Here is a 15,698-nt window from a genome sequence, read left to right as displayed (position 1 = left end):
TCACAGGCCAGAACAGAACTGAACTGAAGGGTTCAGCCAGCCTGCTTACATAGAGCTCCTCTACAACACAACAGTAACAACTTTCTGTAACTATCCAATCACTGAACGTCACTTTCAATTCCTTATTTGCATATGTGGACCTGAGTGAAAACTATCTACAGTATCCCCCTGCTGGCCCAGGGTGAGAACTTCAGTACATAACAGTTTCAGACAGAAGTCTTTTCCAATCCTACCTGGAGAAGCCAGAACCCAGGGTCATCTGCATGCAAAGGAGCTGCTCTATCACTGAGCTATAGCCAACCCCACTGAAATGTATATAAAGGTATAAATCATTAGGGACAGCACAAGTGCCATAGCTGGGGGGGGGGGTTAGCTGGGTGTTTTTTTGCCCCGGGTCTCCAGAGGGGTGACATTGAGGCTCCCAACCTGTGTGTGTACATAAATAGGGTTTGTGTGTGCTAAACTGGGTCTTTGACCCGGGTGAAATAAATCCTAGTTTTGCCCCTGGACAGCACAAATATTCAAATAGGGAACTTGAAAAAACAGGCAACCCCATTCAGATGTTTTCCAGCAAGGCATGGCAAAGTGGACCCTGCTCACCTTGAAAGCGAGTGCCACACACCCCTTCCCGTGTCCCCAAATCTCAGTAACTTACCTTGGGCATAAGAAGGATGCAGGTACTGCCAGGACGCAAGCAAAGCATCTTCTCCCTCACTCAGCAGTCATTCATACTCTGTCTCTCATTGCTCAGGAGGGGTTCCCAAACCCTAGAGAGGGGTGCATGAGGTTGCTGAGTGGGGAAGGTTGCCTGTTGAGTACTTCCTGGGGTAACTTTCCTTTGGATCCAAGGCACTTTTTAAAAACAACTAACAGAAAACTGCACATTTATAATAACAATATCAAGAATAATATGTTCCAGCCACTACTGCAGATGAGCAGATATTCTCTTCTCTGCTCTGCATTGGATAAACACATGTTCTTTACACGTTATTTTCTGGAGTGAAAAAGAAAACTGTGTGGAGGGGGTACCCATCACCCATGATATCATGGGCACTAACATCTAGTACTGCAAAACTGGCCTCATACCTAGGAACTAGTTTAGTGTTTCCTCAGGTATTGCTTGCAGAGTTACAGAAATCGGCAAAGTTGGTTTGTGCCAGGAGCTGTGGTGGGACAGTTTTAAAAACACACACGAATAGGGATTGAAGCAATGATGGCTGTGTTACACCACATCCAAGTCCCTAAAAACTTGCTGTCCACACAGTCTTATGAATTTTAGTGGCACTAAGCTGTTTCTTCGCTTCTGCACCTTTGCAGTCCCTCAGGATTAGGCGGCCTGTCAACTAATTTGACTATTTACGCTTGACATTTATTTAACAATTGTTGAAAACCATCGTCACCTGATATGTAACTTTATGTCAAACTTGTAAAAAAAATACCCCTATACTATGCAACAAGAATAACAATTCCTAAAATAAGATTAACCAAAACCACAGAGTAAAAGTTTTTAACAGCAAAAGAAAAAGAAAAAAAGTCTTATCAGGCTTGGGTAAGATGTTGTAAAAGCAGTATCTTTTAACACCTTTTATTATACAAGGGCCAAGGGGGTTTTATGTTTCTTAAAAGCAGCTTCAAATAGCCCACATACTGGGTTACTGCATCTTTCATATGGCTGCTGTATAAACAAGCACATTTTATACAGGAAATGACATAACCATGTAAAAGTGTACATGGAGTTTAGGCGCATATTCAAACACTAATGGGAATGCATTGTTTTAAATGGCATACTTTTATGTTTACCTATTCAGCTTAGTGTTCATATTTTAGCCAAATGCAACAAAAATTACCGACACATACCTGTCTCATAGTGTACTGTTTATTTGAAATTTGGACCTTTACAAAGACTCACTAGGGACAGATAATGACCCTAGAAAGTAAATACAAATGAGACATTTTCAGTAAGAGGGAGCGAGAGGAGAGAAACCTGCCATCATAAAGGTGGAAAGCTGAACTTTTAACCTGTATTATTTTACCACTCATATTTCTTCTCATTTTTACCATTTGGCTAATGCCAATTCCCCAGTGGACAGCAGGGCACTTGGCAATAACAATAATATGGGACGCCAGTCTTCACACTCTGTATCAGAATCCAACAGCTGATAAGAGAGTAATAGCTGTGGGGTTGTAAGCCTTTGGCATATTTTGGTATAACTTTTTATGCTTCTAGATATGGGCTGCACATGCAACATATATAAATGTATATATTGTCATTAAATAGGACATACTTACAGGAGAACGTGCTCATGGCTGCAGCCACAAAGCATCATGAAAGCTCAGAGTTAACAATTAAAGTTTGTTCAATGTGGGAACTTGAACTTGGACAAGTGACATGTTGGATCAGACCAATGATTCACTGTAGACCAGTGCTGTGTCTTTCAAACTGCCAAACTTCCCCAAGGAAGTTCACAAGGAGGGTGAGTTGTTGATATCCATTTCTTGTTTGCTTCCAAAATCCATTAGATGGAAGTGGTACCACCAATAAATATATTCAGTAAACGTCTCTGGGGGTTTCTTAAGCCATTTGTGCTATTGGCTAACATAATGTGAATTCTATAATGTAGTTTATGTGTTATGAGAAGTACTTTAGGCTGCAGTCCTATAAAGACTTACCTGGGATGAAGTCTCGTTAAAATAAATGTGTCTTACAATGGGGGCACATGTATAGGTTTCTGCTGTTAATTATGTGAAATCAGTTTAATAAGGGGCCCTGACTAATTAAGAGTGAATTATTTCTTTGCCCAGACTCTTTATACTAGATCTCATTTTATCATTCTTTCTTTTCTGGTTTGCTAGAACAATAAATATTTATTGCTCATAGCCATAGCCATTGCAAAAAAAGAAGAAAATGTGTAAAACACAAACATACACGAGCAATGAAGCTTCCTAGTTCTTATTTAACATACAGAGTTTAGCTAAAATAAATCCTTAACAATACCTTCTGAAGGTTTCCATTTCTTAGGTTGTTCAAATTCAATAATCACTTTTACAGTCCAATTACACTTTATTGAAAAAATCCACATAGATTCTCTCCACTGCTCTTGCAAACAATGTAGCTTGGTAAGATCTTTCTTTCTTTCTTTCTTTCTTTCTTTCTTTCTTTCTTTCTTTCTTTCTTTCACTTGCTTTTATATACCACCAACTCATGTACAAGAAAACATAAAACACTATAAAGTAGTACAAAACCACCATTAAAATGACTGCCTAAACAAGAAAATGTAAACCATTGCATTGGCCTATTGGCATAAAGAAGAGTCTTCAAGAGATGCCTCAAAGTTAATAGCAAGGATGCCTGACAAATTCCTGCTGGAAGAGGATTCCACAGCACGGGACTGGCACTCAATCTCCAACTTCAAGTTGAGGCCAATGAGGCCTCTGTAACATGCCCCCAAATTAGAACAAATTGTGGGGCGCAAACAACGAAAAGCCCCAAAAGATGCAATGACACTGAATGGCGACTGAGGGAGGGACCGGGTAGAAGGGAGAAAAGAATGGAGTGGCTGGGAAGAAAGGAAGGAAGCAGGGATACATAGATGGCAAAAGTATAGAATGTGTAGAAAATTCCTGCTTCAAACGGAGAAGCTACTATAAAATGTTCTTCACAGTAGAAGACAGAGCTGATCATAAATATCAATGGGAAAATTAAATGTTTTACTCTACCTGGGATTAGGCACAAGTCTGTCCAGCCCATCTCTACCCCCAGAAAAACAAAACAAAATGGTGACCTACCCCTACCAAAAAAAGTCCACAAAGGACTAGGCATGTTCAGTAGGCATTATATGTTTGCCGACTGTTATGCTGGCTAGGGAGGAAGGGAAATGGAGTGGATGGAACCCTAAACAGAACTACCCAGCACTGCAACACTTTGTTGCATAGACTCACTTGTAGACTTATGATCCCAGTTATCCAATCTTCTTCCCCACCCCATTCCCAGCCTCAAACATAGTGGAACTTACTAAAGACAGGGGCATTCCATTAGCACTTTTAAATTTTTTTCTCTCTTTTAGGTCCAATATGAACAAATTTCAAGTTTTAATTAGCAGTTCTGAAAAAAAACTTACAACACTAAGCTTAAAAAGATCTAGTATACAATCCTGAAAGGTGTTTTTTTTTAAGTGGTCAGCATCCATACATTGGTGCTATGTAGCAATGTATGCCACATCGTGTCTTCCCCACCGCCAGCCTTTCTTACTCACTTTTTTTTTTTTTGTAGAACTATTTCCTAATATTTTTGGAAAGTTTTTCTTCTTTGGGTGGGGCCCTCCAGACTCATTTCCTTTTCCATTGATCACTACCATGCATGGGTTGAAAACGAACTCTGCCCGCCAAGTCATCTTTGCTTTGTTTTTTTCTTCATTACATGTGGGAAAGATCAAACTATGTCTTCCTTACCTTGGAGAGGCTCATTATGGCAATAATTTCCTGCCTCATGCTCAATACTCACAGGGAAGAAGAAGAAGAGTTTGGATTTGATATCCCGCCTTTCACTCCCCTTCAGGAGTCTCAAAGCGGCTAACATTCTCCTTTCCCTTCCTCCCCCACAACAAACACTCTGTGAGGTGAGTGGGGCTGAGAGGCTTCACAGAAGTGTGACTGGCCCAAGGTCACCCAGCAGCTGCATGTGGAGGAGCGGAGACACGAACCCGGTTTCCCAGATTACGTGACTACCGCTCTTAACCACTACACCACACTGGCTCTCCACACCACACTGGCTCGAGGTTCTTAAAGAGAAGTAAGAAAGAGATATTTCCGCAGGCCAGCTAACAGTACGGGCTTAGCAGCAGACACAGAATCCAGGAATCACAATTTCAGGAGCAGGACAAGAAGTTCAGAACTGGTCAGAGGCAACGAAGATGTCCCAAGAGTTTCCACATCCTGCCTGTCAAGCCTTTTAAAAACGGAGTGTTATGCTCTCACTCATGAGATTCGCTTGCTTTGCGGGTTTGCAGATGCACACTCCTCTGGGGAGGGTGGGTCTGCTCAGGTCTGCAGGATTGGTGCTTGGTTCTAGGGGAAAATACTGCACTCTCCTTTTCTGATCAGATACTGCTGCCTCCTGATTTGCCGTCCCCCTCAGCTGCCCACAGCCCAGCCCAGCCTCCAGTAAGGCTCTCCACTCACGCAGGAGATCAGAGCATGGAGCTGGCATCCTTGCCCCCACTTCCAAAGTGGTTGAAGTTGAGTCCCCTTCCCCAACCCTTGCTCTCACCAGTCAGCTCTCCCCACCCCACTGGTTGGTCGTTTCTTCCTCCTCCTGCGTTGGGGCCTGTCAACCCAAACCTAATCCTGATATTACTGTGAGGTGTACTACAGGTGTCACAACACTTATGGATTTCGAAAGCATGAAGCACAACTTCTCAGGAAGGTATGGCCATTTTGCCATTTTATTTATTTGGGCAGTATATTTATTTGGATACGTGTATCCAGCTGTTCAAGGAAAAAGCATTTCACAAGCAACAGTATAGCTATGCTAATTTAGAAACAATAAATAATTAAATTTTAAAATAATAATAATAATAAATTTTATTTATATCCCGCCCTCCCCAGCCGAAGCCGGGCTCAGGGCGGCTAACAGCAATCAAATAATCAAAAGCCAAAGAATTTCCCCGAAGCTCTCTCTTGATTTCCCCAGATAGGGACTCAGGGCTGTTTAAAGCAAAGGACAAGACTATTCTCCTCCCAGACCATTTACCACTTATGTTGTGTCTTTTTCGATTGTAAGCCTGATGGAAGGGTCTTTTATTTTTTAGCAATCTGTAAACTTCTCTGGGATCCTTTTTTTGGCTTAAGAGCAGGATGATATTTTAAATATTTATATAATTGGCAGTTGAATCTCAACATGGGTCCTGGGGCAGCATCCTCCACTGTACATTGCCATAGCAGGGTAGCTTTTTAGGGGACTTGGGGGGGAATGGTGGTGTTGGGGCTGCCTCCAGTGGCTGCCTCCTTCTGCCTAGTAGGGCCAGCACTAGATAGATCCTGGAGTCCGCCAGCAACTACCAGTTAGTGCAACACACCCTTTTGTTTCACCCTTATCCTGAATGTTATCAGGCATAATGGGCAACATTTTAGTTTCCACAGCCAGTTTGTGTTCCAAATTGTTTCACGAGGCTCTTCTCCCAGGTGCTGTAAAGACTTCTGTGGGGCCATGTGATCTTGCTCTCATCCTTTACCTGCTGCTGAAATCCAGATGTTCTGTTATATCAGAAAGAAACCCTAGTGGCTTAGACGTGTCCTGTCTAGACATAAAGCAAGCCTTCACCGTTCTCTTTGGGGTTTTAGTGTAGTATTAATGGATTATAGCTAAGGGTACAATAGCTATTTATGAATGGATTGACATGACCACTTTCTCCTGGCTATGAACAGAACGTTCCATGTGTTTTGTGGAGATACATGTGAAGATCAGTCCTGTGATTGTGAATGGGTCAAATGTGCATGTACTACAAACACTTGGGAAGCATATCTTAGGGACAGACTCCATCCTTTGGGAGTAATGCAGCTGAAGTTCTTCAGAAAATTAATTATTGGGCCAGCACTGAACTAGCCTTGGAGGCTTAGAAGGTATACTGGCTGGGTGTATTCTGACATGATGAAAGTGCTCAGGTCACTGTGCCATCCAGATGCTTTGGACTACAGCCCTCACCAGACCCAGCCAGCATGGATGCATGGCTGACTGAGAAGGATGGGAGCTGCAGTCCTAAACAGCTGAAGAGCACCAGGCAGGAAAAGGCTGCTGTCGAGCCACCCATGCATACTCTAGTTTAGTCAAGCATACAATCTCTTCTCTACAGGATAGTATAGGCATACCTTGGACATAGTGTGGGTTTGGTTCCAGACCACCATGATAAAGCAAATACCGCAATAAAGTGAGCCACACATTTTCCCCCTGTTTCCCAGTGCGCATAAAAGTTATGTTTACACTTATCCAGTGGTTTTCAACGATGCGCCACAGCACCCTGGGGTGCCTTGAGTGATGGTCAGGTTTATCCCAAGTATCACACAGGAGAGCTGCAGAAAGAATATAGCCAAGGGAGCCATGGACTCAAAAAGCTTGTAAGCCTCTGCTGTAGTCTAGTAAGCCAGCACCCACCACTGGCTGCAGGGGCAGGAGGGGGGAAGCCCAGCACCAGCTCTAGCCAGCTCCACTCCCTGGGCCAGAAGGGGGGTGGCAGTGGCAGGGGGCTTCCTTCCCCTGAAAGTGGCCGGGCTGCCTGCAGCTGCACCCACATCCTTGTAAGGAGCAATATCTGTGAAGAGCAATAAAGCAAACATCAATAAAATGAGGTACTGTATGTCTGTATTTTGCTAGTAGCCAGTTGTGCACAGTGCTGATGGGATAGCCTTTGTGGCAGCATTAAGCCCCTCCTCTTCCTCTCTTCAGAAAGTTTTTCCAAGCTTTTTATTTTTTTAAAAACCCGATTTTCAAATTGGCACAATACAAGCCTTTGATCAAAAATTGTACAAGGGAAGGGAAGAGAAAATCAGCTTTGCATTCAGAGGCAAGTATGTCTTTTGAGGAGCAAGGCAGATGAAGCTTGTATGTGTGTTTGAATGCATCCAGTGATCCCTACCACTTATTTTGTCACAGCGTGTAAGTAGCAAAAATAAAAATTAACAGGTTTTCACGAACACCATGACTGCAATATTCACCTTTTGGAGGGAAATTAAACCTATATTCAGTTCTGCACCAAAGACAATTTCTATACAGTCCCTCAAGGGCAGTCATAAAGTATGGGGAAGAAAGGTGGACTGAGGCTACATTTTTTATTTATTTTTTTATCTCCCAAACTACTTATTCAGATATTGACTCAGACAAAGGCCAGAGCTAGGGGCCCTGAGTCACTCAATAACTATTTACTGAAATGAAGGTAACACCCACAGAAATGTAGGTAAATACGAATATATGAAACTGGCAAACTGTCTTATTCCACCCGATCTAAGGTCCATTTAGGGACGTGGGTGGCACTGTGGGTTAAACCACAGAGCCTAGGACTTGCCGATCAGAAGGTCGGCGTTTCTGTGCGCTCCTCTGGTTCGCCAGAAGCGGCTTAGTCATGATGGCCACATGACCCGGAAGCTGTACGCCTGCTCCCTCGGCCAATAAAGCGAGATGAGCACCGCAACCCCAGAGTTGGTCACGACTGGACCTAATGGTCAGGGGTCCCTTTACCCTTTACCTTTTAAGGTCCATTTAATCCACTGCTGAATTCTCTGACTGGCAATAACCTTCTATGGTCTTCAGCATAAACCTTTCCAGCAATGTTGCTTGAAATCTTTTAACGCAAAATGCCAGGGGATGCTTAGGTTTTTACTATATGCTACCCATGTCCTCTGTTATTGGGCGATGTCTACCTCCTCCCTTTAGGGATTGTCTCGATCATCCACACATTATTGAAACCATTATTTACTCTGGACATTGGCTGCTGCTATGCAGAGGCATTAGGTTCTCCTAGATTTCATCACATGCTCAGTTCTGCATGCATTAATCATTCTAGACTTCACAAACAGCTTGTTACAAAGTACTAGAGCAGCAAGCAATGAAACATCTGAGCATCAACTGCTACTCTTTTCTCATGCATACTTTGATGTTTTGTTGCTAGAGAAGCAAGGTGAAGCCTCCTCAGCAAATTGTCTTGTAGCCACCATAAATTGTTAGAACAGCCCATACTAGTCCTTTGACAGCTGTTAAAACAGTGGTACCTTGGTTCTTGAACTTAATCCGTTCCAGGAGTCCATTTGACTCCTGAAACTGTTCGAATACCAAGGCATGGCTTCCGATTGGCTGCAGGAGCTTCCTGCACTCAATTGGAAGCTGTGGAAGAAGCGTTGGATGTTCGGCTTTCAAAAAACGTTCACAAACTGGAACACTTATTTCCGGGTTTGCGGCATTTAGGAGCCGATTTGTTCGGGAGCCAAGCCATTCGGGAAACAAGGTACCACTGTAACTGGTTATTGTTTCCCCCTTTTCTACCCAGTTGAGTTCAAGTGAAAGAAGCAACCAGACTTCTGGTACTAGTATATCAGATGCATTAGTAATCCATAAACCCTCCCTTGCCACTCTTTGCAGTGGGCTGTCTTGTCTGCTAGCACAGGGTGTGGGAAGGAGCCAATAGGATTCTCAATGTGGCAGCCCACTGGTGGGAGCCAATAACAGATTCTGGCTGGAAGATGGGCGTTGCCTGAGGTAGACTGGCAAGAGAACCTTCCTATAGGCCGCTCCAAGGGTATAAATTGCAAGTACAACCATAGCAATTTCCTCACCCACAAACCCTCTAGAGAAGATACAACTGCTGGCAATCAAACATTTGCGCAAAACCATAAAAGCTCAGAAACAGAGCCCACCTCAATCCTAGGTTCTCTTGTTTTGTTTTCATTAATTGAACAAAACATTCAAAACAAATAGCTTTTTAAAATAAATTTATATTTATGGTAACTATGGCAGCTAGATACACTTAACACTGTCAATAATTTAGTACATCTTAAGCTGTTATTTTACTACGAGCAATAGAGAACAGCGTGAATTAGAAGCAGAATAATACAACAGTTTGAACGTTAACATGAAAAAGATGGATATTTAATAAAGATATGAAGCTGAAATAAAATATACATTGAAAGAAATAGGTTTGTCTGCAGTTCTCTAAATCCATGTATAATGCGTACAATTTAAAACAAATTCAACATTTATTTATTTATTGGTAAATATACAGTTTTAAGAATTATGAAATGTTGCTCATAACTATTTGTGTTAAACTAGTTAGTTTAAACACTGTGGGTAGAATTAAACATGCTCTTCCAGTCATTCCATCCGTACAAGCCTTCTGGCTACCAGATGGAATGATACCCCTCCCCCTTTCTCCATGTTCTGTTCTGGGGGTTCTTCTGACACCCCCTTCCCCAGTCAATTTTTTGGATCATGGGAGTAGGAGATGAGGCAATGCTCCATTGCACAAATGGGGCTAATGGGGTTCGTTATGTGAATCTTGTCCACTGTTTTATAGAGATATCCTAAAGCACATATGAAAGTTATATATATGATGATGAAAACAGAGGATTAATCCTGCAAAGATGGATTATTATTGTTCAGGCTTCGAAACTGTGCCAGAAGGAGAAAGCGAAAATGTACAGAAGTAACTTGCACTGAATTTGCCAGTGTCCTTAGAAATTCAAAAATCTGTATCATGTGAAAATTAAATGTCATTTGAATAAGGTTTTCATAGGAAAGTTGTTACTCTGGGTGAATCTGTGCAACTCTAGGCCTGCCCTACTGTATGTCAAAGTGAATCAAGCTGCTTCAGGCAGAGGAATTTAGGTGGATAGATGAAGGCAGGAACTGACTTTCAGAAGTGTTGGCTCTAGTATCTGGAGCACCATTTGGCGCTCTGCTCCAGAGAGCAAAATGTCTTGATCTAGAACAGAGTCTGGAAGTAATAAATTAGTGTTGGAATGAGTCCAAAAGGTAGATACAAAAACAATTACATTTCAGTAGATTTTTCTTGTCACTTCTTCTATAAATCTATTCTAGCTATTAGAAAACATACAGCCTGGTCCTATGAGTTGTGTCACTAGTACAAACATTTAAGGTGCAGTGCAACAGATGCTGCACTGATGCAACAACGTTGTCTATGGCTTGGCACCATGAGCTGATCCAATGGCTACTTCAGCATATTTCAAGCTGCTGTGTTGGCAGCTGTGAGCCTCTCCAAATGTGGCACAACAGCATAGCATACAATTGCTAATTAGTGTTGCTAACAGGACAGAGAAGAAGCACGATGGAGGCATGGTTGATGTATGGCAGGGAACAACTGAACAATGTAGCACCACAAACAGAATTTCAGCCACCATAGGGTATGCAATATTACACAGTCCCCCATGCCACTGAGCTTTGATAGTAGCTTGTAGAGGTTAGGGTGCTGCAACTAAGAGGCAGCAAAGTAAAATAGGCTTGCGTTAATTGCCAACCAATGCATTGCTTGTGACAGATGCCACAACATGTATCGACCACTCTGAGTGATATCACAGTGCTGATCTGTGTCAGTTCATTTTTGTCAACTGCTAGGAAAGGCTTTGCAGTTAGTACTGTGAGAGATTACGCTGCTGCTACCTGCAGCCGCAGGACTCCACTACCATGTCTTCATATTGTTTGTAGACTACATTATTAGCAGAGTCAATGAACAGGATGCTAATAGGACTCAGTCTTGTCGGAACACAACAAGTTGGAGGTGTCGACTCTGGGTCCATAGAGTTCATTAATGTTTGGATAACAGCATGATTGGTGGGTTCCAGATGGGACCGAAGAGGAAATTCGCAAAGTCCTTCACAATGATAAGCTTCATACTCAAGAGGGGCTATTATCCAGTCATCCCAGCCCATATCCTTAAAATTCACATGAAGTGCTTTTTTGCTGCATCTTGTCTTCAGATTCTTGTTGGGCCTCTTTCCTTGCCGAGTTGCTAGAGGAGCCCGTCTCTTTCTTCTCTGATTGAATAGGTATTCATAAACAGTTTTGTCATCCTGGCCAGATCTGGCTTTTATTTCATTGAAGAACAAGTCTCTTTTCTTTGTCCTACCAAATACTAAGAAGAGAGCTTTTTCATTGACTTGCCTCCCTGTTCTGTTAAATCCCACAGTCCTTAAATCAACAGGCCTTCCCCTTTCAAAAGCCTCCAGTTCAAAACACAAGTTAGCAGAGTTTTTAAAATTCCTAAAAAGCTTCCAAATGTCAAAGACTTCCCATTTTGCGGTATCTAAGATGTTGACTGTCCGAGAGTCCAAGAGGATGGATGCTTGCCTGCTTATGGAGCAACTGAATAGTTTCATTTGACATGTTTTCCCATGAGAAGTAGGCTTCCAGTTGTCAGAAGGTTTTTTCCTTAAAATACGCAGTTCTGCCCCCAGTAAGCCATCCTTTTCTAATGCACTGATATCAAAAATGTATTTCTGCTTTTTAACAGCTGGAGCACGGTCATCTAAAGAGAGAAAGAGGGAGAGATGTATGTATATTGAACAGAAATTTGTTCAAAATTTCAATTTCTCTTAATAACATACAATGACCTTCACTATTAGTTTGCAGCCTTGGGAATTATAAAACAATGCTATGGAAATGCTACAAGTTCGTACTCCATGGAGGCTTACTAAAAGAACACTTCGAATTCAGACATAGAAATATTTCTGCATTATTTTAGTCTGTGTTCTTGTCCCCCAAAGTTAATCCGACAGTACATTAAGGCTAATCAATAGGACTTAGTTTCCATTTGACTGCATTTGGTATTAAGATTCCAGACGGCAAATTTAATACATTTTGTTTTATTGTACTTTTGGTCACTTATGTGCTGTCACTTGATTTAGCGTTTGAAGGCATACATTCGCTTTTATATACTATCTACCTATTGAGATACATAGAGAAAGTGTGAGAGAGAGAGTCTTTGTTGTCCATTAGCATGACACTTCCTTTAGTCTAGATAAAGACTAAACACTCAACATTAAAATGACTGATCCAAGCTAAATTTACCAAGCATGGTTGCACAAATCATTCATTCCAATGGTGCTTGTGTCAGAGACCTGTGCACCCAACAGCACTGTCACTTGATCCATCCAGCATTCACAGGTTGCTGTGGGGCCCTGTGAAGGTCTAAGGAAGAATGTGGATGGACTCCTGATGAGCTCTTGGAGACATCACCGAAATATTAAATCTCCTGCTTATTTCTTATAACAAGGTACATCTAAATTTGTTTGATTCATAACAACAGACAAACAACAAAATCAGCAAGGACTGACTGACTGAAAATCAGAAAGACTCTAGAGTCTTCTTCTCCCCAAGTCTAACCCTTTAAATTGGTATTTTAGCTGAAATGGACTAATTGGGTATTGTTTGCTGCAGCAGATATACTGCCACCATACACTTTTAGTAGCATGTTCTGCAGGAAATAAAAGCATTTTATTTCACTGTAAAACAACAACAACAACATAATCCTAAAATTACTAATATCACTGAGATAAAAGCATGGCCGTTTTGTTTGGTCATTGTAAACATATCAAAAAGCTGATGTGAAAAATGCTTTTTAAATCTACATTGCAAGGATGAAAATGCCAAGATTTTTGGAAAAACAGATCCCCTCTGCCCTTTAACTTCTGACATGGATTTCATACACTTGAAAGATAGGCAAACATTCTATTTTCTTACCTTGCCCCTTGTCTATGAAGCTTGTAATTGTATTGGCAAGCCCAGTCTCCAGTTTTACGCTTCCATTAACACCTTTCCGTTCTGCATCAGAGAGAGTCCTGTACAGGGAGAGCATGTATTCATGTGGGGTGATCGCAGGATGCCTGAACGCCTCCTTAGATTCCCTTTGGGCAATAGCTTCTTTAGTCTTTTTGGTTTTGAAGGAGCTGGCATCTGAATTGCTGGTGCCAGTTTTCTTCAGTGGGGCCTTGGGGCCAAAGTTCTGTAGCTTTGGGGTCACCGTCCTTATTCCCGATTGTCTGTTTGAAGATTGAACTCCTACCTTTTTGTCTGTGCTCCCTGCTTTAGAGAGAGTCTTCTTTGAGTCATCAGTCTTTGCCAAGAGAAGTCCGGCTTGCGCATTATTATTTTTTGCCCTAGACTTTGAATTCCCAGCACTATATCCATGGTTCCCCGTTCTAAATGTACCTGCCCTTGGCAAGGGGTTTCTCTCTTTTCCATCTATGTTTGACAATCCTAATTTGGATCCTGGATTGCCTTGACTTGCTTCAGCAGGACTCAGTGCTAAGGAAATGAAAACGAGGTAAAACCAGCTAAAGTGCCAAAGCAGTAGAGTAAGAAAGTGCAGGATTTTCATCCTCTGGTCTTCCTTTGAATGCCACCAAAGAAAAAATCAGAAAAGGTTCCTCCAGTTTGGCATAAGAAAACATGAAAAAAATTAAGAACCAAAGTCAGCAGAAAGCGTTTTATTTTCAGCTTAAAGCACTTTAAATCTACTTGTTTAATATTTGTATCCAGTCCCATAGTGGAAATGCTAATTTAGTCAATTTGGTCTTCTCCTGGTTTCTGCTAGCAGCTTGTTCTTGAAAAGAGAAAGTTTACCACCCCCCTTTCTTCTGTAAAAGTGACTAAAAACTTGAAGGACTCTTGTTTAAATCGGAGAGGGTTTTTTTTCCAAGAAGGAAGAATGGCGTAATGCTGCCTCTGTATTAAAAGGTTTTTAAAAAAGTTTTGAATCCCTTCCAGTGAAAATATTTCACACACAGAAACCTGCAGGTGCTCAGAAATCTTTTACAAACCTGAACTCAGGAATTGGAAGCGGAATTCCAACAAAAACCTATTTAATTACTCTCTGATGTCATGCTGTCTAAACTAATTTAAGTGTGATATATTTCTTTTAAAAAGTCTTCTTTGCCCTTTCCATTAGCATGAGTCATACTCTGCTTCATGTAAAACAACTCTGTAGGACCCAAACTCTATAGAATATGCAATTTAAAGTGGCAATTTGTTGCCTCTTTTAGCCTTAAATGAACTTCTCATTTTAAACAAGACAAAGCCGTATAAGAGAAAAAGTAGAAGCCTTTAACAAAATCAGTTGGAATAAATGCATTAAAGCATGCTCTAATTCACAGAGATGTTTTATAAAGTTCTTCTGAACATAGACGCTGACCTTTATTAGCAGCAATTTCCTTCTGTCACTGGGTGATGAAAGGATGAGAGTTAACAAGAGTATTAACAAAATAAACTCTTCTTTAATAAGCACGTTAAAACATTTATTATGACATATTTTTAAAAGTCTTTAAGAAATTAAGCAAAATCTCATGTGATGCCTAGCTAAGGGAATATTTGCTAGCGCTGCATAAAGCTTTTTAGAGTCTTTTATTTAACTGGTTCTCTTTACCAGGATTAGTCAATGTTTAAGCAGCAGTGTCCCCTGCAGGAACCTAGAGCTCCTGTGAAAGAAAAGACAGCTTGTTTAAATAGTTTAGTATAAATGTGATATTTTACAGAAAAATTAAAAAATTGCTATTACAAAACAGACTGCTGGAACTGTAAAGGTACTAGATATCATAAATACATTTATATGTGGAATGAAGCTTTCTTGCTGCATTGATTCCAGAAAACAGGATATAAACTTTGGGAAAACAGACCGTGAATTAGGCAAATAATGTCTTCTAGATTGTAACAAAAACAGGTGAGCTTCGCTGAGTGATGTCTTCTGCATGAAGAAGAGCATCCCAAATCTTTAATCTTGTACATGTTGCTCAACAAAATTTGGCCCCAAGATGAATTCTGCTGCATAGGGAATGTTTCAGGGGCTTCTTGTCCACCTGTGCACCACAACCTACATCACCTGCTGAAATATGCCCAGGAGCTATGACTGCTTTGTCCAATGCTTATTATTTATTTATTTATTTGTTTGTTTACTTTAGATGGATGAAATGTCTGATTGGGGCTGTGTCCACCTTAGGCATTCATATGCACCTGGGTCACTGTTTCCCTGTGTATATTTCTGTGCATCCAAATGTGAGCGCTTTTAGTTTTCAGCCTCTGAAATCTCTCTCAATGTTTCCCATCCACATCAGTTGGTGGTGTTTGATGGGATTTATTCACACAGTGTGTTGCTGTCTCCTCCCCTTGATTAGGACTCCCCCACCCACCATCGTTTCCAGAAACCTGT

The 15,698-nt window shown here is 41.3% G+C and overlaps 2 protein-coding genes across 3 annotated transcripts in view; one reads left to right on the top strand and one right to left on the bottom strand.

The window, feature by feature from the left end:
- The window catches only part of CEP250 (centrosomal protein 250), a 136,488-nt gene that overhangs the window by 79,101 nt on the left and 41,689 nt on the right, over positions 1-15,698 (top strand). The window lies entirely within an intron of this gene.
- On the bottom strand, positions 9,462-14,848 carry GDF5 (growth differentiation factor 5). Its single transcript, XM_083508484.1, has 2 exons — positions 13,238-14,848; positions 9,462-12,023 (listed from the first exon to the last, which is right to left on the bottom strand). Exons 1-2 carry the CDS (start codon positions 13,872-13,874, stop codon positions 11,155-11,157), a joined length of 1,506 nt encoding a protein of 501 aa, XP_083364610.1. The 5' UTR covers positions 13,875-14,848; the 3' UTR covers positions 9,462-11,154.

The sequence above is a fragment of the Podarcis liolepis genome (genome assembly GCF_965112155.1).
Source record: "Podarcis liolepis genome assembly, chromosome: 6".
NCBI lineage: Eukaryota > Metazoa > Chordata > Lepidosauria > Squamata > Lacertidae > Podarcis > Podarcis liolepis.
The sequence above is the reverse complement of the archived record's forward strand: the minus strand, read 5'-3'. Positions and strand labels throughout refer to the sequence as shown.

Bases quoted from the DNA above. Each gene is read 5' to 3' on its own strand.
- GDF5 (XM_083508484.1), bottom strand. From the start codon at position 13,874: ATGAAAATCCTGCACTTTCTTACTCTACTGCTTTGGCACTTTAGCTGG. The intron at 12,024-13,237 runs GTAAGAAAATAG...TTCTCTCTTTAG, and splicing joins CTTCATAGACAAGGGGCAAG to ATGACCGTGCTCCAGCTGTT.